Source organism: Gymnoscopelus microlampas (genome assembly GCF_963454915.1).
Source record: "Gymnoscopelus microlampas genome assembly, chromosome: 13".
NCBI lineage: Eukaryota > Metazoa > Chordata > Actinopteri > Myctophiformes > Myctophidae > Gymnoscopelus > Gymnoscopelus microlampas.
The window spans coordinates 30,947,258-30,972,596 of record NC_139950.1 but is presented as its reverse complement, the minus strand read 5'-3'; the positions used below and the strand labels follow the sequence as shown (position 1 = coordinate 30,972,596).

The window sequence follows — 25,339 nt, the reverse complement described above, 5'->3', positions numbered from 1 at the left end:
GCTACAGCCTACAACTTTTCTCTACGAGAGACGGAGAGAGTACATTAAATGAATGAATGAGAAAAAAATGACGCTCGTCATCAGTAACGAGTAACGAGGCCTTTTTTGACCGAGTAATATGGTATTATATTACTGGTTTGGCAGACTAATACCTTACTTTACTCGTTACTGGGGAAAGTAATAATATTACAGTAATATATTATTTTTAATTCGTTACTGCCCAACACTGATTGTCAAATACAAAAAAAGTATAAATGGCAAGTGTTAACCGCTTAAACCCTATATACTTAGTTGACCAATGCCCTCCAGGGGTCTATACTTGGTCCCCTCCTTTTTCCCCCTACACCAAATGTCTTTGGTGAAAATAGCCGATCTACAAGCTTACAACGAGCTTGCCGATCTGCTATTTTTGCCAAATGCGTGTATTATTATGACATGCCCAGAATAGGGATGCTAGGGTTCATGTGTTTACCTGGAGGTCACATACTGTAGACAAGACATTTGCTGTGATGTTCCTGCTCCCTCCCTGACCTCCGGAGTCATTATACAGTAGGTCTCAATCATTAAACAGGCCTGTCTGACTAGCATGCATGCTAATGAACATGTATACATGACTTGGCCCTGCTCTCATCTTCATCACTAATTAATTAAATGCCAACCGATAGACTCCATGTTTTTTTTTTCAGGCTTAACTGTAGTCTGCTCTTTGCTCGGTGTGCTTCCTCGCCGCTTTTCACATCTGTAGATAATATCTGTTGGTAATGGAAGAGAAACGTGTGCAGTACAAGAAAATTAAACAAAATGTTTCTCAACGTGAAGATGAAATAAATCATACAGTACGTAATTGGGGGTCTGACGTACTTTGAAAGTTCTCTGGCGTTCTTATGTTACAAAGAACACATTAAAGATTGTTTCAAGTGAAGTTAAAGAGAAACGGTCCTCAAATGACACACATTTTTATTCAGGATCTGTGGACTCAACCAGTGCCGACCAGCCTGGACCAGTAGGTTCTGGTTTGTAACTCTCCACCACCTTACTCCCTCGCCCCCAAAACCACTAGTCCAGGTCACTGCGGGGTGACAACCCGGCTCCTTATTTCTGTCCCATTATAAATGAAGCGGGGCAAAAAGGAACTCTGAAAAGCTTCTATCTAACTAGCTATACAGATGATGATAATGACAGGCAACCTGTCCAGTGGGAGGGTGGAATGAGTGAGAGAGCCATTCAGCCACTGAAATGTGAACAGAAAACATAGAATAGTAAAAAGCGGGAAGGCGGATACTCTGAGCCTTTGGGGAAAGGATGTAGCTCTTATGCAGTGGTGTGTGTATGTGTAGCGGAGAAGGTAGCCCCTATCCGGCCTGGCCTTTTTGGAGTGTTCGGTCTAGCAGAGAGAAAGAGAGGAGAGAGATCGGGGGGGGGGGGGGTGGATGTAAGAGCGAGGGGGGTTGAGTGAAGTGGCATAGTTTTAGTCTAATATGCCTGATTGTACCAAAGCCATTCTGCCGCTGAGTGACTATGTAGAGAGCGGAGCTTGGTGTGTGTGCGTGCGTGTGTGAGTGAGACGGCTAAAAGCCTAGCAAGACCCTTTTTAATTCTGCAAGGAGAAGGAGTGAAACGCGTCAGTTCACGACTGGCTAGTAATGTGACCTCATTGCATCTCAGCCCAGAGAAAAAGAAACACACACGGCCTCTCTCCGTTCTCACCCACTCACTGGCATAGCACACTGCAACTTTCATGCAACACACACGTACGCGCACTTGAAACACATGCATAAATGCTCATGATTGTAGGGGGCTAGTGGCGCATGCAGGTTGAAGTGTGCTGCGTAGCCAGGCAGATCTGAGTTAAAATGTCTAGCAGGAAAGGCACACAGATCTGTGAATTATCGTATTTGACTATACTGTACATTATGTGGACTGAGTGCAGAGAAAATTGCTCCATTCTATGTTGGCATTTAAGTCAAATACTAAGCTTGTAACTCGTCTGTCTCTCTGTGGTTTTCTCTCTTTCCAACTCTTTCTCACTCTCCCTCTCTTCTCACTCTCTCCAACTTATCACTTGCTATCATTATCTCTCACTTCCTGGTTTGAGTTAATTGGGTAATGGCAGGAAGTGGTACAGGCCAAAATCACCCAATGAAAAGCTTGGGGTATATTTAGATTTCAACTAAGTGCTAGATTGGTGGCCCTTTATGCGACTAAGTGTAGATAATTATGCTTTTTGAAGTGAGTGGTGCTGTATATTAATTATATGTATTATAATTCCTAAAGAAACCAGGAGTTGTGTTTCTGACCCACTTATTAAGTCAGTAATTAACCTATGACCTGGATGTGTGTGTGCATGGGCTTGCTCGTGTGTGAGAGAGAGAGAGAGAGAGAGAGAGAGAGGGAGAGCTTATGAGTGAGCTTGTGTGTTTATATATGTCATTGACAAAGAGGTTGGAGGGTTCTTTGCTTTAAAAAATAACCCATTTGATCAATGTCAGGCCTCATTGTGACAGTGTCATGTCTTTTGTCCCCCCGTCTGCCATAGCGCTGTAACGCAGTGGCTGAACAGAAGCCTGTGCTATTGTCGTACCTAAGTCGACTGTCCCAGAAACCTGGAAATGTAAGACATTTGATTTCTTGTACATACAGTACATGAATACATCTTCAACATGTGCATGACACCAGTCTAATACTGTTGTAAAGTACCTCCCTTCGAACATCTTTACATGTGTTTCTCACATTTTGAATTGCTTTTCATTATATCGTCATGAAGATTATTGTGTGATAGTTCATAAATCAGTGATCTGCCATCCTCTTCCTAACATTTTGAGCTCTTTCTACAAGAAAGGCAACTTTCTCTGAGCTGACACTTCCCTTTAACGTGGGTCTACGACATACTGCCTATTCTTTGAGCTCCACTGACGTGTATTGTGTCATATATGCTCGAACACACACACACACACACACACACACACACACACACACACACACACACACACACACACACACACACACACACACACACACACACACACACACATTTGTCTAAACTGTCTATGCATTCATGTTCCTGTGTAATTATGTGTGTTTTGCTGTATATGGCATGCAGGTGGGCAAGGTCAAGAGCCTTATGACCCTGATTCCAGATTTCGCAGAGAAGGACGTCCAATACGGGTACATGATCAAATGTTTTGGTAAGAAACGCACACACACACACACACTCAAGAGGCCAGGCGAGATCTTGTGCAGTAGACAAAGTGGTGCAGTGATCGGCTCGCTGGCCTGTGGCTAACTTGTCATTAGCGACAGGATTAAAAATGCATCAGAGCAAGGCAAGTGTGTGTGTCTGTGTCTTTGCAGCAGAACAGACAGGCATTCAGGGTTAAAAGAACACATGTCCTCTAATGAGTTGGCCGTCCTGGCTAGCCTAGCGTGCTAATCGCAACACGCTCCGCCACTCTGTTCTTCACCTCTCTCCCCTTTATGTCCCTCGCTTCCTGTCCTTCAGCCTACCTCCTCCTCCTCTCATCTCCCAATGCTTCTATTGTCTCCTTTCTCCTCGTTCACCTCCGTCTCCTCTGTTTCCTCATCCTCGCTGGTGTTCACCAACTCCTTCCTTCCCTCCTCTGTACAGAAAGTGAACATGACTATTTAATTAGTATTAGCTAACCGGCCGGTCAGCCCAGGGCCACGGCTAGATTAGCAATGCTCTGTTCTCCTCTGTACCGTTCCCCTCTTCTGTTCTTTTGTTATGTCTGCTTTTGTTCTTTAGTTCCCCCCCCCATCTCATCTTTATCTCACTCTTTACAAACTACACACTTGTGCTTTACTCTGTTTGACCTCACATATTACTGTTGTCTTGCTATATTAATTAACGCAACAATTTAACCACCCTAGCAATCCTATTTTGGGGGAACATTCGCGTTGTGAGCTTGTAGATTGGCTATTTTCTGAGATTTGTTGTAGAAGGACAAAAGTGGAGATCAAGTACAGAGCCGACTACTCTGGTCAAGTTTACTAGGTAATAGAGGGTTTATGTGATTTATTCTTTATGTAGAGCAGGAACACACAAAAGTTCAACAATGTTTAGGTGTTACAGTTCCAGAAGAGATTTTGATCACAGCTAAACATGAGAAAACATCCTCCATTTGCTGTGGAGTTACACCCCACCCTGACTGCCAGCAAGTGAGCAATCTGGCTGCGAAATCGCACGACAAACTTTCCTTCATGAAGCTACAATGTGGCGCGCGCACACACACAGTCTCCGACAGATACTTCCTTCATACGCAATTACGCATGAATGCACAAACACAGTATGCATAGACAGACATCACAGTTCTCCCTTAAATAGGGGACCTAGTCCCTTCCTTGAGTAAAAACAACCACTAGATAAGGGTCTCACTATACTGTCTGACTGTTTGAATGATCCTGAAATACAAATATGAAATGACACTTTTTGAAATATGTATGTGGCTGAAACCGTTTCCAAAATTTGGGGTCGTATGTCATAGATATGTCATTGACTCACAGGCTTGCCACATGAAGTCTGAGATCCACAATTGGAGACACACTCTTCCCATACGGATCCTGAAATCCACATTACATGCACACAAGAAATAAATAAACACAAAATATGAAATAGTTCCTGTTAGATTTCCTGATTTGCTGACGGTCTGTCTTTGTCTCTTTCTCGCGTCTCTCAGCTCAGGATAACGACCTGGCATCAGCCAAAGACCTTCATGAACTGATGGAGAAGGAAGGAATGAATTTGGACGAGCTGTCACTCAAACGGTTGGCCGTGCTCTACCGCAACGCCGGGGAGGCCGTCCCCTTCACAGAGCCCCCTGTGAGTCACACACATACACACTCATACAGGGAGACACGCTACATTTATTTAGCAAATGCTAAGTGGTGTAAGTGCCTTGTTCAAAATGGTGAGGGTTGTGAGAATGGTTTCTCTGGTACAACTCCCAATCTCAAACTGTGAACCTTGCAGCCCCCAAACCGCACTGACATGGTGCCAATGCCAAGAATAGCCCCTTTGCAGGATTAGGATCCTGAAAGGTAGAGAATGAAAGTGACTAGTGACTTTAAGGTTATTTTATTGGCCAATAATGCTCATTTGCCAATACATCAGCACATGCCATCATACCGACCAAGCCCTCATATTCCGATATATACTGTAGACTACTCGTCATATAGTCTACAGTATAGTCTATAGTATCAAAGGTTGTACAAAATGACACCATCAATTCAGTGCAATGAGCGAGTTGCTACAATCTGTAAAAGCCTCTGACTTTGGGACCGACGTGGATATAATTACCTACTGTACAGATAAGACATCTGAGAATTTCAAAGGGCCTGCCATTGGTACTTCAGTGGAAAGTCCAAGCCTTGTCACGGAGAAAGGGGGGCATTTGCCAGGTGTGAAATGGTATCATTTAACACCTGGGTGACAATTCAATGGTGCCAATCCAGTGGAGACAAAGAGGCAAATCAGGCGCAACAATGGGGGGAAAAAAAATACTTTACAGGGAAAGATCAGGGAAGTGTGAAGAGGTCGGCTATCTTATCTGTACAAGCACAGTGACTCATGGCCAATGACATGGAAAGCATTTTGGAGTGATGGAAGAACACAGGCAAGTGACTTTGTTGGCATCATGAAGCCGTTAACATGACCGTAGCAAAAAGAAAGATGCTTATGTACGTTACTAGCCTACCTACACAATCAACTGCCCATGCTTAAATAATTTATTTCAACCTTTAGTTGAACGAGGTTGAGATGCTTAGCCTGAAGCATTGCTCAGTCGAGTTGGTGTATGCTCTGTAATATTACAGCACACTATGCTGTGTAGCTTGTAGACATCACTCGTCCGTCCTGACTATTTTATGTTCTTTTTGGCAAGCGATGCCCCTGCATGATCAATACAAGTAGATAATGATGCTTTATGAAACTGGACAGACACAGTAACAGTGCAGAGGGCAGTGCATCAGTACTTGAAAGAAGCACTGCGCTACACAGGTGTAGCAATCAGTTAGGTGGTGGCGGTGCACACGCACGTACTAAACACGCACGCAACGTGTATTCAATTATGGCCGATTAATTAAACACCTGGCCGGAATAATATAATGTTGTCGGTTACAGAAAATGCCTAGTAGAAACCCTGCTCAACACACACTATCTGAATAAAGCAACAACAACAGCAGCAGTGGAAAAAAACACACATACTAGCAAGTCCTAACCAGTGCTGGCACATGTGCCATTGCTATCTTATTTGTGTGTGTGTGTGTGTGTGTGTGTGTGTGTGTGTGTGTGTGTGTGTGTGTGTGTGTGTGTGTGTGTGTGTGTGTGTGTGTGTGTGTGTGTGTGTGTGTGTGTGTGTGTGTGTGTGTGTGTGTGTGTGTGTGTGTGTGTGTGTGTGTGCGTGCGTGCGTGTGAAGCTGTGCCTGCTGTCATACAGTACTACATGGATTGTGTAAGTGAGAGGGTGTCACAGCAATATACTCCTCTATTTGTAGCTGCTATTGCTGTTGAGTTTTCAAGTGCATTGCACATTTTGTTAAGTCCATGCAAGGTTGTTATTAGTGGATGACTTGTGTGCGTGCACACATGCACAGCACACACGCTCGCCCCACACACACACTCTCACAGCCTCTGTATTATTCACAGTCAGGGAGGTAAAGTAAGGCCAGGTTTTATAAGCACAGGAGAATGCACTTGGGGAATGGGAGACGTGCACATCAGTCACCTTTCCTCGCCTCTTCTCATCTCTCTCCCTCTCTCTCGACAACCTCTTGTACCACCTTAAAACCGACCATAAAATGTTGATCTGCCTCTGCTGGCTACTGGTATTAAATGGAGATGGGCGTGAGACTTGCTTTTTATGGTCTGTATCTTTTGTAGTGGTGATGTGTAGCTGTTTCCTGTCTACAAGACAGACTGTGCCAGAACATTACGTGAATATACTCAAAATATAGAGGTTCCCCACAAAGTTTGCGATTGTATCTGGAAAAAGTTTTCCACAAACCAAACTCTGGGTCAATACTCTGCCTGTCCATCACCCCCTCTCTCCTTTCCTCCTCCTCTCGTTCCCTCAGCTTGTCATAGTGGCTTCCAGGACAAAGTGTCTCAGGAGAGAGGAGATAAGAAAGGTGTTGAGCCCCCTCCAGCCCCTCTCTTTCTCAGTCAATCAATCCTTCTCTCACACAATCACTCTCGTCCTCTTTGTACGACGAACACAGCTACTTATTGACATTAAATCCTTGCGTTATTAAGGGACTGCACGACGTGGGGAACAACTGTAATCTGTGAAAAGCATTCACACCCCCACCTGCCCTAAACCCACACCTCAGAGTAAAAGAACACTCAAAACGGTGATTAATTAGCAGAAGCCAGAGTGAGGAACGGAAAGAACAGTGAGTTGTATGGACGTATGTGCGTGTGTGTGTAGCGAGCCTGCTTACAAATCCCTTATTTGTATATTAATGGGAATTTCAAGATGAAGGGAAACGACCTCACCATGGTAAGTGGAGACTATTTAGCTGAGCCCAGAGGGGCCTCTGCAGTTGCTTACTTTTTGGAAAGTATTTCACACACATGCGCAAATACAAATGCACAAACGAAAAACAAAACGCGCACTCTGCCTATGAAACAATGGCTTTTGTTCCCCATACAAGTCGTTGGGAATAGTTTATTCCTGTTTGATGCTAATTTGCTCTTTATCTCCTCTCTCTTTTGTCTTTGCTTCCAGGAGTCCTTTGTGTTCTACGCAGAAAAGCTGAAGGGGAAAAAAGCCCAAGCAGCAGCAGAGGAGTAGAGACTCGTTCTCCCAGCCTCACCTCTTCCCTCCATCCCTCCATTGTTTGTCCTTAATTTTGTTTTTTACAAGTTCTTTGAGTTGGGGTAAAATTGTGAAATACTGTGTTCATGCTGTCGGTATGTTAAAGTTTGTCCGCTGCACCGCTGAAAATGAAGATGATGATGTACAGAAGTATTTATGCTAATAAATAAAGCTAGGAATCAACATGGCGTCCTGTTGTCTCGTTGCTCAAAAGGTATGTGGGTTTCAACTTGTTGTTGGTTAACTGCTCTGTATCATATTTTGATTCACCTAAAAAATGCCAGATCCTGTGTTACTCTTACAGCTGTGATTTTCGCTGATGTCGGGCATGTCCATATTTGGGCATAATCTGGGCACATAGGCAAACAACCCCACAGACACACTTTATATAAATGATCTTGACATTGTGCTGCAAGTTGATGACCTTGGATTACAGTGTGGAATTTGGAGTCGTACATCATAGATTTGTCATTGATAAATGATGTCATAGATCAGTGGTTCTCAACCTGTGGGTCCCCCCATGATTTTGGGGGGGTCGCCAGATGACAGTTAAGACCTTTTTAATACCTAAAAAAAAAGAAAAAATGAATAAAGGCCACTACGGCATCAAAAGTAATCAAAAGATCGTCTATTTTCACAACATTTATCTGTGGAACCCAGTCAAACTAAATGGAATGCCTACAATTCCAATTGCTTGTCTGGGTGGGGTGTCCCCAGCTCAAATATGATTTATTTTGGAGGGTCGCGGCACTGAAAAGTTTGAGAACCACTGTCATAGGTGACATTGATGTCATTGATGTCACAGCTGGTCACATGAAGTCCGAAATCCACGGTGGAGAGATCCACATAATTTACTAGTTGATTTTTTTTCATAACTGTCAATCAATGATCATTTTCCTAATCATCTTAATTTCTCTTGACATGATTAGATGCAGGGTTGAAGCTGTGTGTGTGTGTGAGTGGTAATTCCAAAGTCTCATACTGTCTGACTATTCCTTGAGAAAGAGCCAGAGGATGGTCTGTCATCCTACCGTTAAGGAAGAAAAACACCTTCAAGTGGAGCAACTTGATTTATTGTTCTACTAATATGGATCCAAAACATGTCGGCGATACATTTATCAGGCTTTTGCACCAGTGCAAAAAATAAAACACATTTTATATAATCTTCAATCTATGAGAACACAACAAAGCTCCGTTTCGGAGTGTGACTTACTACAAATTTCTCTTTGGCTTTTCTCCGCATTGCCTATACTGGCACACACATGTTAAGCTTAATAACCTTACATATACAAAAAAGATTAAGCTGTAGAAAAAAAAAGATTGAAAATGGAACAGGCAAAAGCTGCAGATGGATATCTGCTAAAGTGGCACTCTAATCATTTGCCAAGACAGAAAAAAGCAAATGAATGAGAAATTACATCATTGAAAACATGTAGAAACCAACTCGAAGTGTTCTGCTGCCATCCAGTGGCAGACGGTGGCACGGCAATATGTACTTCTGCTAATTTGATCTAGTTTTGGACCAGTTACAGAGGGTCAAACTCTTATGAATTTTAAATTGAACTAGATTGGTCCCTCGACATTGCATGCCTGGAATTTGTGCAAGTCCGTGTCCTCTAAATTTTCAACTATTGCTATCAAAATTCCAAAACATTTTAAACAAATGCTGCCTATAAGACAAAAATATATGTATCCAGTCACTGTTTTCTCTAAATAATCAACTAGTTATGGCATTGTAAGTATTCAAATAACAGTTTAGCCGCTAGCTGAGCCACTACAACGAAAAGTGGAAAATATGGGCAGATTTCGAAACCAGTCGAATCTGAAACCAAAATTAGACCATTGATGGAAACCTGATGGAAACGACTCACACTCTTGCACATTGTAAAATCCTCAGTGTTAATTTATCCATTTGTAACTCTGAGGGTGTACAATTTGTACATTCAGAGTTGTGTGTTCACCAGTCCTGGCTGGACTTCTGCTTGATGAATTTGAGTGACAGGTAGTAGAGCACCATAAAGGCTACAATCACAGCCAACATGACCAGATAGCTGCAGTACAGAGGATACTGGTTCATGTTCATGGACTCCACCACCTAGATATGCAGAGAAACAGAGAGAAACTACATCAAATAACTGTATGACAGGGTGGATTTATGTCATTGTGTCAACTGAAAGACTTTTAGTATGAAAGATGTTCATCACAGAATCATCAGTATGGATTTGCGTTTGATGTAACTTGTGTAAAAGTAGGCCTATTTAACTACAGAGCTGTGTTAATGTGACATGATTAGGAGTGCAACTGTTAATCAAACTAATTGATCACTTTTTTTCCAAGAGTTAGTAAATAAATCATTTAAGAAAAGAAATTGCAGATCTATACCTTTTAAGACCAAGTAAAACAATAGGACTTAAGTGGTTAATCATACCTATTGATTTAGTCGATAATAAAAAAAATGTTTTGCCCTATACGTGATTGTGTGTGTTCAGTTTTAACTCACATAGATGCCATCGACCTCAAAGGTGAAATTCCCAATGGTGACTGGGTACATGTTGCCTCTGAACTGCACCTGCAACATGCCCTCAAACCCCCAACGCATGAAGGAGGCATGGGAGAACCATGACGCCACTGGTAAGTGCAACACACACACACACACACACACACACACACACACACACACATGATTAGCATGACATATTAACCAGCCTACAAATATAAAGTAACAGTTTGCCCAAACATGACAATACTGTCATTACAGTTGTGAAACACCTCATGCCAGTTGAAAGTTTCTTTGTCCACAATACATAACACACAGGGAGGTTGCCTGCACAACTCCCATTGCATACTTCTCCAAAACCAGTCAATTCTAAGGTGAGCAGTTCTTGGCGGTCCAAAAAATACAATTACATTTCTCGACAGCTTGTGCAGCACATAAATAAAAGAAAAAGATTCTGAAAGCAGACAATCGCACTGTGAGAGTAAAAGACCTGTATTTACATCATTATTTAGTGCAAATCAATTGTGTTCTGGCTTGGATCAATGGAAATTACATTTACCTTAAGTTCCTATTTATCGGTATCACAATGAAAACAATTATTCAAAGTTTTAAGTTTGAAATTGCTTTTCATTTTTTTATATCATCAAAATCTTAGTGTTTTACCAATTATATGGGGGCCCATTTGCCCATATCCTCACGGCCCACCAGTGTCCCCGGCCCACAGGTTGAGAATCAAGATTGGATTATGCAGCACAAACTGTGAGTAATGGATATTTCCTTCGGCGTCCTATGTTCCCTCAGTTTAGAGTTAGGCTTGAGGACAGGCTTGAACATACCGCTCCCATTTCCTTGCCTTTTTGGAACTCTTAAGAACTGGTCATCTTTGAGTTGTTTAGGAGAAGTCTGCTCTGTGTTATGTGGACAAAGATACTTCACCTGCGTTTCCACCAGAACAGGAGTACTAGATAATGACAGTATTTTTTTGTTGTTGAATTTTTCCTTTAAATCCTTAACACTAGTTAGAAAGAAACAATACAATGTTCTACAGTTTGTTTCCCAAACAGTGGGTTGGGACCCATATGTGGGTCGCAAGTAAATACCCCTTTATTTTTTGTTTCCTACGTTTTCTTTTTTATGATTATTTCAAAAGATCAAAAAATCACAATGTCAAAATGTTTAAGTTAAAAACAATTTAAGAAGTCAGTAGTTCAGTAAGATCAAATTTCTCTTTTGGGTCTCGAGGTAAAATGTTTGGGAACCACTGTTCTACTGTGTGTGTGTGTGTGTCTGTCTGTCTGTCTGTCTGTCTGTCTGTCTGTCGGTCGGTCGGTCGGTCGGTCGGTCGGTCGGTCGGTCGTCTGTCTGTCTGTCCCCTCACCTAACCACATGTTGTCCAGGCTGATGACGAAGCCTCCGGTCAGGTAGAAGACGGTGAACAGGGCGTTGCCCATGAAGGCTGAGGTCTGCAGCGTGGGCAGGGCGGCGGCCACAAACAGCGCCATGGACCGGCTGCAGTACACCATCAGCCACACCAGCAGGAAGTTGAGAAGGAAGCGATCCGGAGCCTCATTGAGCCCAGCCAGCCAATAGATGGGCAGGCCGTAGACCAGGGTGAACGCACAGTGCTCCGGTAACTCCCCAAGGATCTATGGATTGTGAGAGAACATACTTATGTGCAAAGAAAGATAAAGTCACATCACATGAACATGTACAGTACATACAGTACTGTATGCATGTGTGCGCGCACACACACACACACACACACACACGTATGTCATAACCACATCACTGTAGGCCTACTGCAGGACAGTGCACAAGTATTTTTCACATAATTGTTTCTTCCACATGGAGCAAGACTGACCCCTACTGATTTTAAAGGGGAACTGTCTTCTCAGGAATCGCTTACATCAGGGGTCCTAAAACCTGGTCCTGATATGGTCCATGCCAGGACCCCAATTTATGGGGGAAATTCTTTGGCGACCCCACACTTGATTTATAGTTCAATTTCAAAGTTGAAATAAAGCATGATTAAAAAATAGGAATTTAATAGGAATATTTATTAGAAAATATATTTACAAAGCTGTGATTCCTGCTGATTTTGTGTCTCATCAATGTAGTTTAAAAGTTACGGAAAAGCATTTCTGTACACTTTTGTAAATAAGCATACAGTTACAGTATGTAGCCTATATCTGTCTGCAGATATCACAGGCTATACTTTTCAAAAACAAATAAAACTTAATGGGACAGATACATTTAAATTTTTTTCAGTTGTCCAAGTCCGACCCCACCGGTAACTTCTCGTTACCCCACTTAGGGTCCTGACCCATAGTTTGAGAAAGTCCGGCTTATTTTATACTTCCAAGACACTCTCCAGAAGCTCCACACATCCAACCCCTCTGCCTACTTGACATTTATCAGTCACTCTGTCAAATAACCCAGTGGTTCTCAACCTGTGGGCCGGGACCCCCAGAGGTGTCCTCACATGATTTTTTTGGGGGGGTCCCCAGATTACAATTAAAGGACTTTAAAGACATTTTTTAAGGAGTTGTTCACCCAAAAATGATTTATTTTCTAACAGTTACACACCCCATGAAGCCTTGAATTTATGGAGATCAAAACAGTCCTACTGACCAGCCACGCCATCTTCAAATGATTGTCTAGATCTGCTATTTTGACTATTTATCTGTGGAACTAAAACAAAATGTCATGCCACAATTCCAAGTGCTTGTCAGGGTCGGGGGGGTCCCCAGTTCAAATATGATTATTTTGGGGGGTTGCTGTCTGAAAATGCTTAAGGCTAGAACAGTGTTTTACCTTGGCGAAGAAGTAGGAAGTGACATTGTACATGCCGTCCTCCAGCTCATGGTACAGCATGGCCCTCTCTGAATGACCTGGAACAGTGTGAAGAAATCGGTTAGAGGCTGAGATTGTAGCTCACAGATCGATCAATTTACCTTCTGTGCTGCCAGCGTCCCTCAAACATTTCTAGGGCAAAGTATAAAATATGGCTTAAGTGGTTAATAGTTTGACAGCTGTCAATCACTCACATTTGGCTATGACGTCCAGCACCACAGCGAATGGAGTCAGAGCTCCGATCATGTAGAGGAGAGCCACTGTGTCCTGGATGGACAGACGCTCTTGTCCCGCCCCGTAGTAGAGACAGCCAACCAGCAGCGACATGAGGAGGGCCTCGAAGCCGTGGACCAATAGGGTGACCAGGTCTCTGAAGTCATTGTACATGTTACGCCTGGGGGAAGATGAGAAAGTTGAGTTAAGAGTTTGTGTGTGTGTGTGTGTGTGTGTGTGTGTGTGTGTGTGTGTGTGTGTGTGTCTGTGTGTGTCTTTCACCTGATGAGCGTGGTGAACTGGTGCAGTCTGCCAGGCAGTCTGTCCTTCTGTTTGGACACAGTGATCACCTCCTCTCCCTTCTCTCTGTTGGGCTGCTGAGCACTGGAAGAGAAGACAGACACATGCAACACACAGCAACAACAGTTTAATTTGTTCATTCCACTGCACAGACCCTGCTTTATTACAATGACTGTTATCCAGTGACTGAGGACAGATTGGAGTAATATCATTCATAATCAGATAATTGACCACTTAAACCCTACGTATTTTGTTGACTGGGCTTCTTGGGCGAAACGTTGTTTGTTAAATCATGGGAGAGTATTATACTGTGAGCGGACCTCTCCTTTAACAGAAGAATCCACATGCACATGCACGCACGTACGCACGCACGACGCACGCACGCAGGCACGCACGCACAGAGAGAGAACCACAGCTACCTGTCAGTGTCTGTCAGTGCTGCACTGAATCCGTCTGGCTTCCACATATAGTCATCTGTATCCTGCACCTTGTCCACGAACTGCGCAGCCAGGATCCTCGCACGCTCCAAACACTCCCTCTCCCTCTCTGGACTGCGCCTATCTATACTGATCAGATCCACTGGACACGCACGCATGTGTGCACACACACACACACACACACACACACACACACACACACACACACACACACACACACACACACACACACACACACACACACACACACACAGACACACACAGACAGACAGACAGACAGACAGACAGACAGAGGGTTGAAAGGTAAAGGGATGGGGCACATTGGGCACATCATTAGTCAGCTGTGTATAATTGTCTAGTCCAGTTTGTCATCACAATGTATGTTATGTTGCTCTCTAGTAAGAGTTCATTTAACTCTGAGTGTACAAATGCAACCAAATTTTACACTTAAAGTTACATTTTACTGTGTCTTAGTTCTGTGTCTGGTGGATATAATATATCTCTGGACCAGTACTAAAACAAATTTCATGTCAGTCTCCTCTCCCTCTCTCTCGCCATCCCTGCTCCACATTTCACCCACCGTAGAAGTCAGAAGGGTTGCAGTATCGGGGGCAGGGGTGTCCCAGGGCGGTGAAGTAGGGCACCATGTCCCGGGCAGGCCCGCAGTAGACGGCCGAGCCGGAGGACAGCAGCACCACCAGGTCGAACAGCTGGAAGATGTCCGAGCGAGGCTGGTGGACGGACAGCAGCACCAGCCGGTTCCCTCGCGCCAGGCGGGACAGTGTGATCACCAGGTTGTGGGCCGTGAAGCTGTCCAGGCCTGACGTGGGCTCATCTAGGATCAGGATGCCTTGGGGGTAAGAGGGGATCAGGTTGAAGACCATCAAGTACAGACAGGTATGGGACTTTATGTCGGTCTGTTTGTACTATAATTGTGTGTGATTCTGCGTGGTTATTAAAGGAGTAGTTCACCCCAAAAAATGTTATTTTCTATCAATTACACACCCCATGAAGCCTTGAATTCACAGAGATTTTTTAGTTTTTGTCACATTCCTAAGCCAATAATTTGATGACTGGTGGAGTCTCCGGTCTCCTACTGAATTCAAGGCCTCATAGGATGTGTAATTGATGGAAAATAAGTACTTTTTTGGTTGAAGTACTCCTTTTAAAAAATATGTCTCTCTCTCTCACCAGGGTTCCAGAGCAGTTGGACAGCTATGCTGACTCTCCTCCTCTCTCCTCCAGACACGCCCCTCACATACTCATTCCCCACCCTGGTGTTGGCGCACTGTCGCAGCCGCAGCTCGGCAATGACATCATCAACCTGCGACGGGAAAACGGTAGACGCGGTTAGGTATCCTCGCAGGACGTGCAGATGGACCAGCATTAAGGTATATACAGTAAAGTGATTAAGGGACGGACATTGCCATCATTAAACTATCTGTCTAGTTGGTGTTATTTGTCACTCAAATACAGTACAGGACTGATAACATATGTGTGTTGGACCCTGTATACATCTAAGGAGAAAGTATTTTGAAAGTTCATACAATGAAAGAAGAACTTGACTTTGGCTAGAACCTTGTGCTCTTTGGAAAGCATGGCAATGCTTAAAGAGAAATGTCAAGGCAGAGTTTAGAATTATTTGAATTAATTTACAAACACAACTAAAGCTAGGTCCAATGGAGATAATATCTTCACTCCATTTAGTTTTGCAGTCTCATGGCAAACCTTTACTACATACTGGATATTGTTTGGATCCTGTAATAGTCTTACCCTCTTGTCCTTTTGAGCCTGGGTGAAGTGTGTCGGGAGCCTGAGCTTGGCTACGAAGGCCAAGGTCTCTCGGACGCTGAGGTGTGGGAGCAGGCGGTCATCCTGCCGCACATGGGCGATGTTCTTCCTCACCACACGCGGTGTGCTGGGCTTCCCGTTGATCAGTATCTGACCCGACTTGATCACGCCACTCTCATCACGGCACGTTATGATGTCCAGCAGAGAGGTTTTGCCGCAGCCTGGGGTTAGGTGGTTAGACAGGTAATTAACACTAGTCAGCGTCTGCTCACAAACCTTGGAAGACAGTCTGGCAGGCAATCTGGTGTGTGTGTGTGTGTGTGTGTGTGTGTGTGTGTGTGTGTGTGTGTGTGTGTGTGTGTGTGTGTGTGTGTGTGTGTGTGTGTGTGTGTGTGTGTTGGTGTGCGCAATACACTATGTTTATGATACCTGAGCTGCCTATGATGGCCAGCATCTGTCCACTGTGTACTCGGAGATTGAGCCTGTTGATGGCTGTCTGTTTGTCTCCCTTCATCTCCCAGGGCATCTTAAACTCTGACAGCCTCTCATACCAGGGGATCTGGGCTGCTGTGTCCACCTAGTGAGACACACAAACACGCGCGCACACACGCACGCACGGGCGCACACGCACAGGTTTTCCGAACTGTCAGGCACATTGCTTTGTCTTCATTCATTCATTCCATATAACCGATCTAACCCTAATCCTTACCCTAACATTACATCTAACACAGGTATGCCTAACATTAAAGGTAGGTTAAGTGATATTTCATTGTTAAAATAAGTGTTAAATATCTCTATTCTGATAGTACTCATTGATATCGAGTGTTTGTTCAGTAACAGGAGTCTTCCTTTCTCTCCAGCTCTTTAGTAAACAGGGAATGCATGTCCAGGTTGGGATACCAATTTCATCCAATCAGGGTTGATGTGGTTAAGTGCGCTAGCGGTTCTCCGGAGAGGGTTTCTCTTGCCAAGAAATAAATCAAGAGAGACAGTCCTGTCCTGTTGTTACCTCATAGTGCAGGTCTTTGACCTCCAGCTCGTTGCATCCACCGCTGTAGGTGAAATACAGACTGCTGTCTTCCTCTGATGATGAGAACAACTCTATATCGCGACTCTGACATGGTAGAGAGAGAAAGAGAGAGGTAAATGAGTTCAACACACACACACACACACACACACACACACACACACACACACACACACACACACACACACACACACACACACACACACACACTTGAGTAATTTGTTTAGGATGGTCAAAATATTTCCCCTCTAATGTGACAGAGTCATGCCATTTATTATTGTTGAGTATCAAAGTCCTGATACGCAACAACTGCTCTTTGCTCCAGTTTGCTTTACAGAGATTCTTGGTGGTACGATGGCATGCCCAGAATGATCCATGTACTGTACAGAAACATATTGACATCCCTGCATTTTTAAACATATGTGGCCATGTATGTGGGTATGGTTATAAGGGGGTCATAATGTCATAATGTGGAATGTGAATGGTAATTCTTCTCGTCTGAGAATCTCTACACAGCAAAATTTGTAATTTATCCATTTATCCAACTCAGAGAGTGAACACATGTAACCAAATGGACCTGTAATACTTACTACTTAAAATCAAACACTGAGGATTGTACAGTGTATGTGCCTCAGAATTGCCTTAGTCGTAGAAGTCATTAAAGGACATTGTCCTCCTTAACTTTAACAGCCATTTGCTATCTGCTGTCCACATCATACTGTAGTCATTAAAATAGTCAGCACCATAGTCATTAATCATGCACCATACCATATGAATGGTCAGGTGTGTGTGTGTGTGTGTGTGTGTGTGTGTGTGTGTGTGTGTGTGTGTGTGTGTGTGTGTGTGTGTGTGTGTGTGTGTGTGTGTGTGTGTGTGTGTGTGTGTGTGTGTGTGTGTGTGTGTGTGTGTGTGTGTGTGTGTGTGTGTGTGTGTGTGTGTGTGCACGTTTGTATGTGTAAACAATTGCTGCCTGAGCAGCCTTTTGTGGGTCCAGGGTCCGTTTGAAACACAGCCTAATGTTATGGTTGTATAATCTTGTCATTCTCTCATCTAGATAAGTGCACAGATAAAATCTAAGACAGACTGACTTTCTAATAGATAACAAGATATGGGTTAGAGGTGGCAGCTGTGTCTCCAATTATAGGTTACGCCTTATCTTGACCATGACTTTTAAATGAGTCCACTATCACTGAGCAATAACCTTCCCTTGCACTGGAATGATACCTCACTGTGTGTGTGTGGATTGAAGTGAATTTGGATGCATGTAAGATTGCAGATTGCGGGGACATTACTACAAAGTGTTTGATGCACTGGTCAACTATTACATTGACAACCACTACTTTTTACAAATACACAGAAAAACATGAGTGTTCATTTAACTGTGAGAATGTACAAATGTAACCTGTAATGGACCTGTAAGACCTTTTTGGTTACATTTGTACACTCTCAGAGTTACAAATTGATGAATTAAAACTGAGGATTTTACTGTGCACTAAGTAGCTTGATTAGCCACCGCGGCCTGTAGAAAGTTACTGGGAATGTTGCTGTCACAGAGATTACTTTTTAACATATCTCCATGTATTGTAGGTGTACTATTGTAGGTGTACATTTATGCGTTTCATGTCATTGCCTCTTTCTGCCCTCATTTTCCGTTCTCTAACCATATATGTAAATAAAGTTAACAAAATGTTTTTAATATATGTTCTTTTAGTGCTGATGCAGCTTTTAAACCAGCTGGGATCTTTAGCTACTGCTATTAGATCTGTGGTCTCCAGTACCCAATGACCTCTAGCTACTGCCATTAGATAGATCTGTGGTCAGAAATGCTTGCTTTTCCATTCTACCTGACAGTCAACTTACAGTAAGGACCTCAATGACATTTGAGATATTAAAAAGAAAAATATTGGAAAATAAGTTGGATGCTGTATGGAGGGTAACTAATCCTCCTTTTAGTTGTTGGAGAGGGAAAACGTCATTGGTTGAATAATTAATCATGCAAGACTTGCAAGAATTACTTGTCATGGAGAGATGGAACAAATATAATGTACTCAAAGCTACTCTACTGTAAATGCCACCACTACATTTACACAGTATAGCTATTCACAGTATGCAATCAATGCATGGCGTAATAGACCTTTATATCATGTTGTGTCCAGTTTAAGTCCCGCCATTAACATTTAAATGATTCCCATTATTTGCAGAATGCAGACTGACCTTGTGTGTTGACCCGTCAGTCCGACCGGGGTTAGGGTCTAACTCTGTGTCCATGGTGATGCAAATTGTTGGTTGTAGTTTGTAGGGTTAGGGGTCAATTCCCCCTTTTTTCTTCTCTCCGTCCTCCAATAATGCCACCTCTTTGTGCACTGATCTATCTCTCACTCTCACTTTTTTGTAGGCTATCTCTCTTCTGATTCTTCTGTTGCACTCTTCGTCTCCAGTCCAGCTGAAGAACTCCTCTGTGCTCCAGTTTGCTTCAGCAAAGTTTACTGTAATATTCACATACACTCATGTAGCTCCGGTGCCCTTAACCAGGTCAAATCAGCCTCCATGGTATGCATAACGTCCAACTGTCCAGATACATTCTCAGTTCTTCACTGTTGTGTGTGTGCTGTCAGTTCCACTGCCCTTGGTTATAGGCTACTGTGTAAAGAATGATTTGACACTGATATCTAGTCGTTTAACTGCAGCCTACGTCTTTTTTTTTTTTACCACACCAGACCAAAGGTCTCTGAGATAAGGCAACCACCACTCTTTGTGTGCATCTGAGAGAGGACACCACCGGTCAGTCGTTTAGGGACTGCGGTCACGGAAATCGGACACACGCAGCCTACATTTTTTGGCTATGCTTTGAGAGCTCTGCGTAGACTACCAACCGTAGCCCTATATGTGGTTTGGATTGGTTTTTAGTCCAAGAAGTTAGCTTGATTTCACAAGAACCTTGCAGGCACCCGTCACTTGCATGAGCAGATTGGAGCAGTCATGAACAGATCCTATTCCATGGAGGAGGCTCCGGGACCGGAGAGCGGGAGGAGGTCCAGAGAGTCCTATAAGTTTGTGTCGGAGGACAAGCTGGACATGTGTAGACAGAACGGTGGAGAGGGGCAGCAGCCCTCCTGTTGCCTCAGCGTCAATAAGGTCTCCTACACAGTCAGGTATGAATGACACACTAAATATGGTTGTACAGTATGACATATACAGTTTGTGAACAAAGCAGAGAGGAAGCCTCATTCAGATGCTATTGAAGACATGTTGTTAAAATGACTAGATGATATTAAGCCAAACAGATTTAGGCAGAAGCTGGCATTCCAACTTATAACCGGCAGGGAGTTTGGTTCAACTTATCCTTTTCAATTCCCTCTCATATTGCATATGTGTAGGAAGTTAATTAAGATTACTTTAGCAAAATTTGTCGCTGTGTTAATGATCTCTGTGCGTGTGCATGAATATGTGTGTGTGTGGTGCAGTGAACATGTGGGTCCTTGGTGGGACTTGCCCTCGTGCAGAAAACGCTGGACCCGTCAGATCCTCAACGATGTTTCCTTCCACGTAGACAGCGGGCAGATCATGGGCATCCTGGGCAACTCAGGTTGGCATACATTATTACTCTGCTGGCATTGAAGCTCAGGGCCACTGAACACATTGTTTTCAAATGTTAGAATATTTGGGTTATTTCGAAGTATATGTGCCTTGGAATTGCTTTGGTTGCAGAAGACATTTAACGTTAGGGTTAGTGTTAGAGGCACAGAACTGCTGGGGCTGCGGGTCCCGAGTGAAATCTGCCAAATTGCCTTGCCAAAGCCATAGAGTGTATATTCTCTTGTTGGTCAATTGACACCTGACTGGCATCTAACAAATGCACAGTTTACTGAAACACAGTTTACTGAACTACGTTGGCTGACCTGCAACGAATGGAATGCCATCCCACAGCAACGTGTGACGAGCATGAGGAGGAGGTGCCATGCTGTTGTGTCTGTGTATGGTTCTTCCACCCGCGACTGTTTGTTCAATGAATACAGCATTGAATTGCCAATATTCTTTGTGTGTGTGTGTGTGTGTGTGTGTGTGTGTGTGTGTGTGTGTGTGTGTGTGTGTGTGTGTGTGTGTGTGTGTGTGTGTGTGTGTGTGTGTGTGTGTGTGTGTGTGTGTGTTATAGGCTCAGGGAAGACTACCCTTCTGGATGCAATCTCTGGGAGGATTGGAAACTCTGGCACACTGTTGGGAGAAATCTCCATTAACGGCAGGAATCTGAAAAGAGAACAGTACCAGGACTGTTTCTCCTATGTACTGCAGGTATACACACACACACACACACACGCACGCACACACACACACACACACACACACACACACACACACACACACACACACACACACACACACACACACACACACACACACACACACACACACACACACACACACACACACGGCGGTGTTGCTCAACGAAAATAACTAAAACAGTCCCCATGTTGGATGTGAAAAAGGCCAAACACGTTTCAAGAACTAGACTGGAGTTAATCTTAATTAATTGTTAAATGCATATTATCTGGTAGAGATGTTTCAGCTGTCAGTAGCCATGCATTGATGACGGTGTGACTTTAACTACACATTGCATCTCAACATCTTATAGAAAATGACCTCGACCTGGCACTTAACTGCCATTTTGAACCATAGTGTTGTGACATTTACATCTTGGTAATCTTCTCCGAATCTTCTTCTCGACTGTAAATCAAATGTTCATTATGTCCCCCCCCCCCCCCCCTTTTTTTTATTTTACAAATCAGCCCCTCACTGACTTTAATAATATCTACTCCAATATTAGAAGCATTATAGCAGTAGGACCATTATAGCTTCACATAGCTTCAACTGTGAGTTGGTATTATCATACAAGCACACGCAAGCACACACATTTTCCCTTTATCCTGGTTCCCATCAAGTTGATCTTTGACCTTTGACTTAGTGAATGGCTGTGCTGCTGACTGTGTGTGTGTGTGTGTGTGTGTGTGTGTGTGTGTGTGTGTGTGTGTGTGTGTGTGTGTGTGTGTGTGTGTGTGTGTGTGTGTGTGTGTGTGTGTGTGTGTGTGTGTGTGTGTGTGTGTGTGCGCGCGCACATACTGTACGTACAGTATATGTATCCAGGGTTACCTGCGGTTACAACAATAACCATAAATACAAAAGGAGAGACTCTGAACATAGTATACAGACATACACACACAGCAAAAAAAAACTAGGGAAAAGGTTGGCTTGGCCCCTGTATGAAATTAACTTGAGAACCTTGATAGCCTCCTCATACACCTAATCTCTCATTGAGAGGTGCTCATGTGTATCCAAAGCCTGAATTAAAAATCGTGGGCTTTAAAACCAAGCCTCGCTTCCCTTTCAAATGGTCTCTGTGTTCCAGCCGATAGCGGCCGCCCCGGCTCCTCTGCTCTCTAAGCCCTGTCATTAACTGCCTCTGCTAAGCTGCAGATATAGAGGTGATATGGGCTGCTGATAGAAGTCATTGGGAAGAGACGTATGGGACCACGAGGCACCACGTGTTAATTGAAGCAGGCAGGCGAGTTCATTAGGTTCAAGATTTTCCGTAAGTGTGCGTTTCTGTTTGAGTGTGTTCACGTATAGCTCCGCTACGCCCGGAGGAACATACTTGATATTATATATAGGTTGCTGTTGCACAATATCAACGATTACTTCAAGGATGTAGCACCAAGCAGAGCTTATACCCAATGTGAGTCAGATAACACTGTGGTACCCCTGCACAACTACCAGAGAGAGTCACACAAAGAAAGTTTTCATGCTCTACCATCTCACATTGAGCACACTTGCAATCACACATTACTTTGGTTAAAGGGATAGTTCTCCCAAAAAATGACTTCATTTATGTCGATTACTCACCCCATGGAGACTTGAATTCATGGATATGTTCATTTCAGCCGTGTTAAAACCGGGAAAGCATCTGTGTCATTTGAGATTTTAGCTAAATAGCAACATAAGTTTTTCAGAAAACTCTTAGGATTTAGAACAGTTCTAAAAAAAAATAGATATACAAGCTCACAGCACATCACTTCGTGCCACACTGCGAGCTTGTACATCTGCTATTTTGTAACATTTTTGAAAAATCTTGAAAGTGTTGAATAATTTCGATTTTTTTAAAAACACAAATCTTCTCTTCTGGGGGTCCCTGGAACAAAACATTTTTAGATGGGGGTCCGCGCGGCCAAATACATTTCATTTTGGGGAATCGGCCTCTGGTTTTTATGGGTTAAGCAAGAGACTCTTTACTGGCCCAGATGAACAGATTCTCTCTCTCTCTCTCTCTCTCTCTCTCTCTCTCTCTCTCTCTCTGCTCTCTCTCTCTCTCTCTCTCTCTCTCTTTCTCTTTCTCTCTTTTTCTCTCTTTCTCTCTCTCTCTCTCTGCCTCTCTCTCCCCATGCAGAGTGATAACCTGTTGAGCTACCTGACAGTGGAGGAGACTCTGACCTACATTGCTCAGCTCGCCCTGCGGAAACACTCGGCCAATGGCATCAAGAAGAAGGTGACCGCAGACCAGCATGTCTTTCTCTTGGCCAAACTAGCAAATAGAATATGTGCTAATAATAATTCAATACAGAAGCATCTTCCACAAAACCCTAATGGTCTTGTATTTCAAACGCAATAGTTTAAAGCCATCATGGTCGGTAACATGGTCAGTATCATGTTGGTATCATGTCAGTATCATGGTCGGTATCATGGTCGGTATCATGGTCAGTATCATTTCAGTATTACTGTATGGTCAGTATCATGTTGGTATCATGTCAGTATCATGGTCAGTATCATGGCAGTATCAGGTCAGTATCATGGTCAGTATCATGGCAGTATCAGGTCAGTATCATGGTCAGTATCATGGCAGTATCAGGTCAGTATCATGTCAGTATTATGGTCAGTATAGTGGTCAGTATCGTGGTAAGTATCATGATGGTATCATGTCAGTATCATGGTCAGTATCATGTCAGTATCATAGTATCATGGTCAGTATCATCTCAGTATCATGGTCAGTACCATGTCCGTATCATGACAGTATCATGGTCAGTATCATGGTCAGTATCATCATGATACTGACCATGATACTATCATGATACAGACATGGTACTGACCATGATACTGACATGATACTATCATGTCAGTATCATGGTCAGTATCATGCCACATGATACAATGTGTCGCATTGTGAGCTTGTTGATATTCTATTTTCCAAATATTGTCATACATTTTGAAAACTTGAAATGGGAGATTTGGCAATTTGGAATTGGAATACTGGACTTTTATTTCTACATTGTAGTATTGATACTTTTACTTTTACTTCTTCTCCATCACCGATAATACAGCTGAATGTAATCTACTGTAGCTGCCAGGTCAGCCATCATACTTGTTAGTAGTTTATCTCTCAATAATTGACCTTTGACCTGCAGGTGTCAGCAGTGATGGCAGAACTGAGTCTGAGTCACGTGGCTCACAGTGTCATCGGAGGCCGCGTCTTCCCAGGGATCTCTGGAGGAGAGAGGCGGAGGGTGTCCATCGCCAGCCAGCTGCTTCAGGACCCCAGTGAGTGGCTCAGGAGTCTCACTCGTTGTATTAAATAGATGTACGAGATATTTGAACACAAACTGAAATCATGCCACAAACAGGTACAGGTTAGATTAACCTCGAAGTCAGTATATGTACCACAACATTCCCCTATAAAAGTTATTCTCTACAGCTAGCAACACATTTTTTGGGGGGTGGGGGGGGGGGGGGGGGAGCCTATTTCACCCACACAATAATCCGGTCAATGATGGGTAAGTAAGTGAGTAGCCTTGGGAGCCAACACTTCCCGAGCCATGTTTCTGCAGCGTGAGGCGGCTTGATAATACAAGTGCATCCCTCAGGCATTATGTACAAGTACACCCCCTGGACATGACGCTACTATGTTACTGGGTACCCGAACCTGAACACGCCGTCTGGGTTAAAACCCCTGTACGGAGCCCCTGAAGGGACATTACTAGGTGGGCAAGATGATAATGTAGTGATTTGCGCCACATTGCCTGCTTGTCTTTAATAAACTCCGGATTGATTATGATAATTTGTGAAGTCCCCATGATGCCATATTGGTATTCCTCACTGGTCTAAAATAATGATCTATTATAGATTTTAACGTTATTTAAACAAGCTGAATATACTTTAAATCTATAATCTCTAGCCCTATCTAAATTAGAAGTAGTGTGTTATCCCGAGGAGAGAAGTTCTCAATAAGAGGACTGTCTATCCCAAAAGAGTTCTAAAAGTCCACACTGGAGAAAAGGAGCTCATTAAGAAGTGGACAAGGAATGGCAGAGAGAGGGATGGAAGGAAGTCACATGGGATGGAGGAATAG

At 43.4% G+C, this 25,339-nt stretch overlaps 3 protein-coding genes across 3 annotated transcripts in view; 2 read left to right on the top strand and 1 right to left on the bottom strand.

Annotated features, from left to right (window-relative positions):
* Positions 1-8,009, top strand: part of lrpprc (leucine-rich pentatricopeptide repeat containing) — a gene marked incomplete at its 5' end in the record, with an annotated part of 70,284 nt that extends 62,275 nt beyond the window's left edge. Inside the window, 4 exons of the mRNA XM_084075683.1 lie at positions 2,537-2,611; positions 3,101-3,185; positions 4,695-4,837; positions 7,743-8,009. Of these exons, the coding sequence (XP_083931809.1) occupies positions 2,537-2,611; positions 3,101-3,185; positions 4,695-4,837; positions 7,743-7,808 (369 nt within the window). The 3' untranslated portion in view covers positions 7,809-8,009. The remainder of the gene's footprint in view (positions 1-2,536; positions 2,612-3,100; positions 3,186-4,694; positions 4,838-7,742) is intronic.
* A 1,780-nt stretch (positions 8,010-9,789) lies between these two features.
* abcg8 (ATP-binding cassette, sub-family G (WHITE), member 8) lies at positions 9,790-19,218 on the bottom strand (the record flags this gene model as incomplete). The annotated part of the gene is made up of 13 exons (XM_084076080.1): positions 9,790-9,927; positions 10,333-10,460; positions 11,708-11,975; positions 13,144-13,220; positions 13,377-13,576; positions 13,678-13,779; positions 14,115-14,274; positions 14,713-14,982; positions 15,324-15,456; positions 15,906-16,144; positions 16,353-16,500; positions 16,933-17,037; positions 19,165-19,218. The coding sequence occupies 13 exons, from the start codon at positions 19,216-19,218 to the stop codon at positions 9,790-9,792; spliced, it is 2,022 nt and encodes a 673-aa protein (XP_083932206.1).
* Positions 19,219-19,929: 711 nt separating this feature from the next.
* The window catches only part of abcg5 (ATP-binding cassette, sub-family G (WHITE), member 5), a gene marked incomplete at both ends in the record, with an annotated part of 13,404 nt that continues 7,994 nt past the window's right edge, over positions 19,930-25,339 (top strand). Inside the window, 5 exons of the mRNA XM_084076079.1 lie at positions 19,930-20,102; positions 20,415-20,536; positions 21,104-21,240; positions 23,387-23,485; positions 24,399-24,531. Of these exons, the coding sequence (XP_083932205.1) occupies positions 19,930-20,102; positions 20,415-20,536; positions 21,104-21,240; positions 23,387-23,485; positions 24,399-24,531 (664 nt within the window). The remainder of the gene's footprint in view (positions 20,103-20,414; positions 20,537-21,103; positions 21,241-23,386; positions 23,486-24,398; positions 24,532-25,339) is intronic.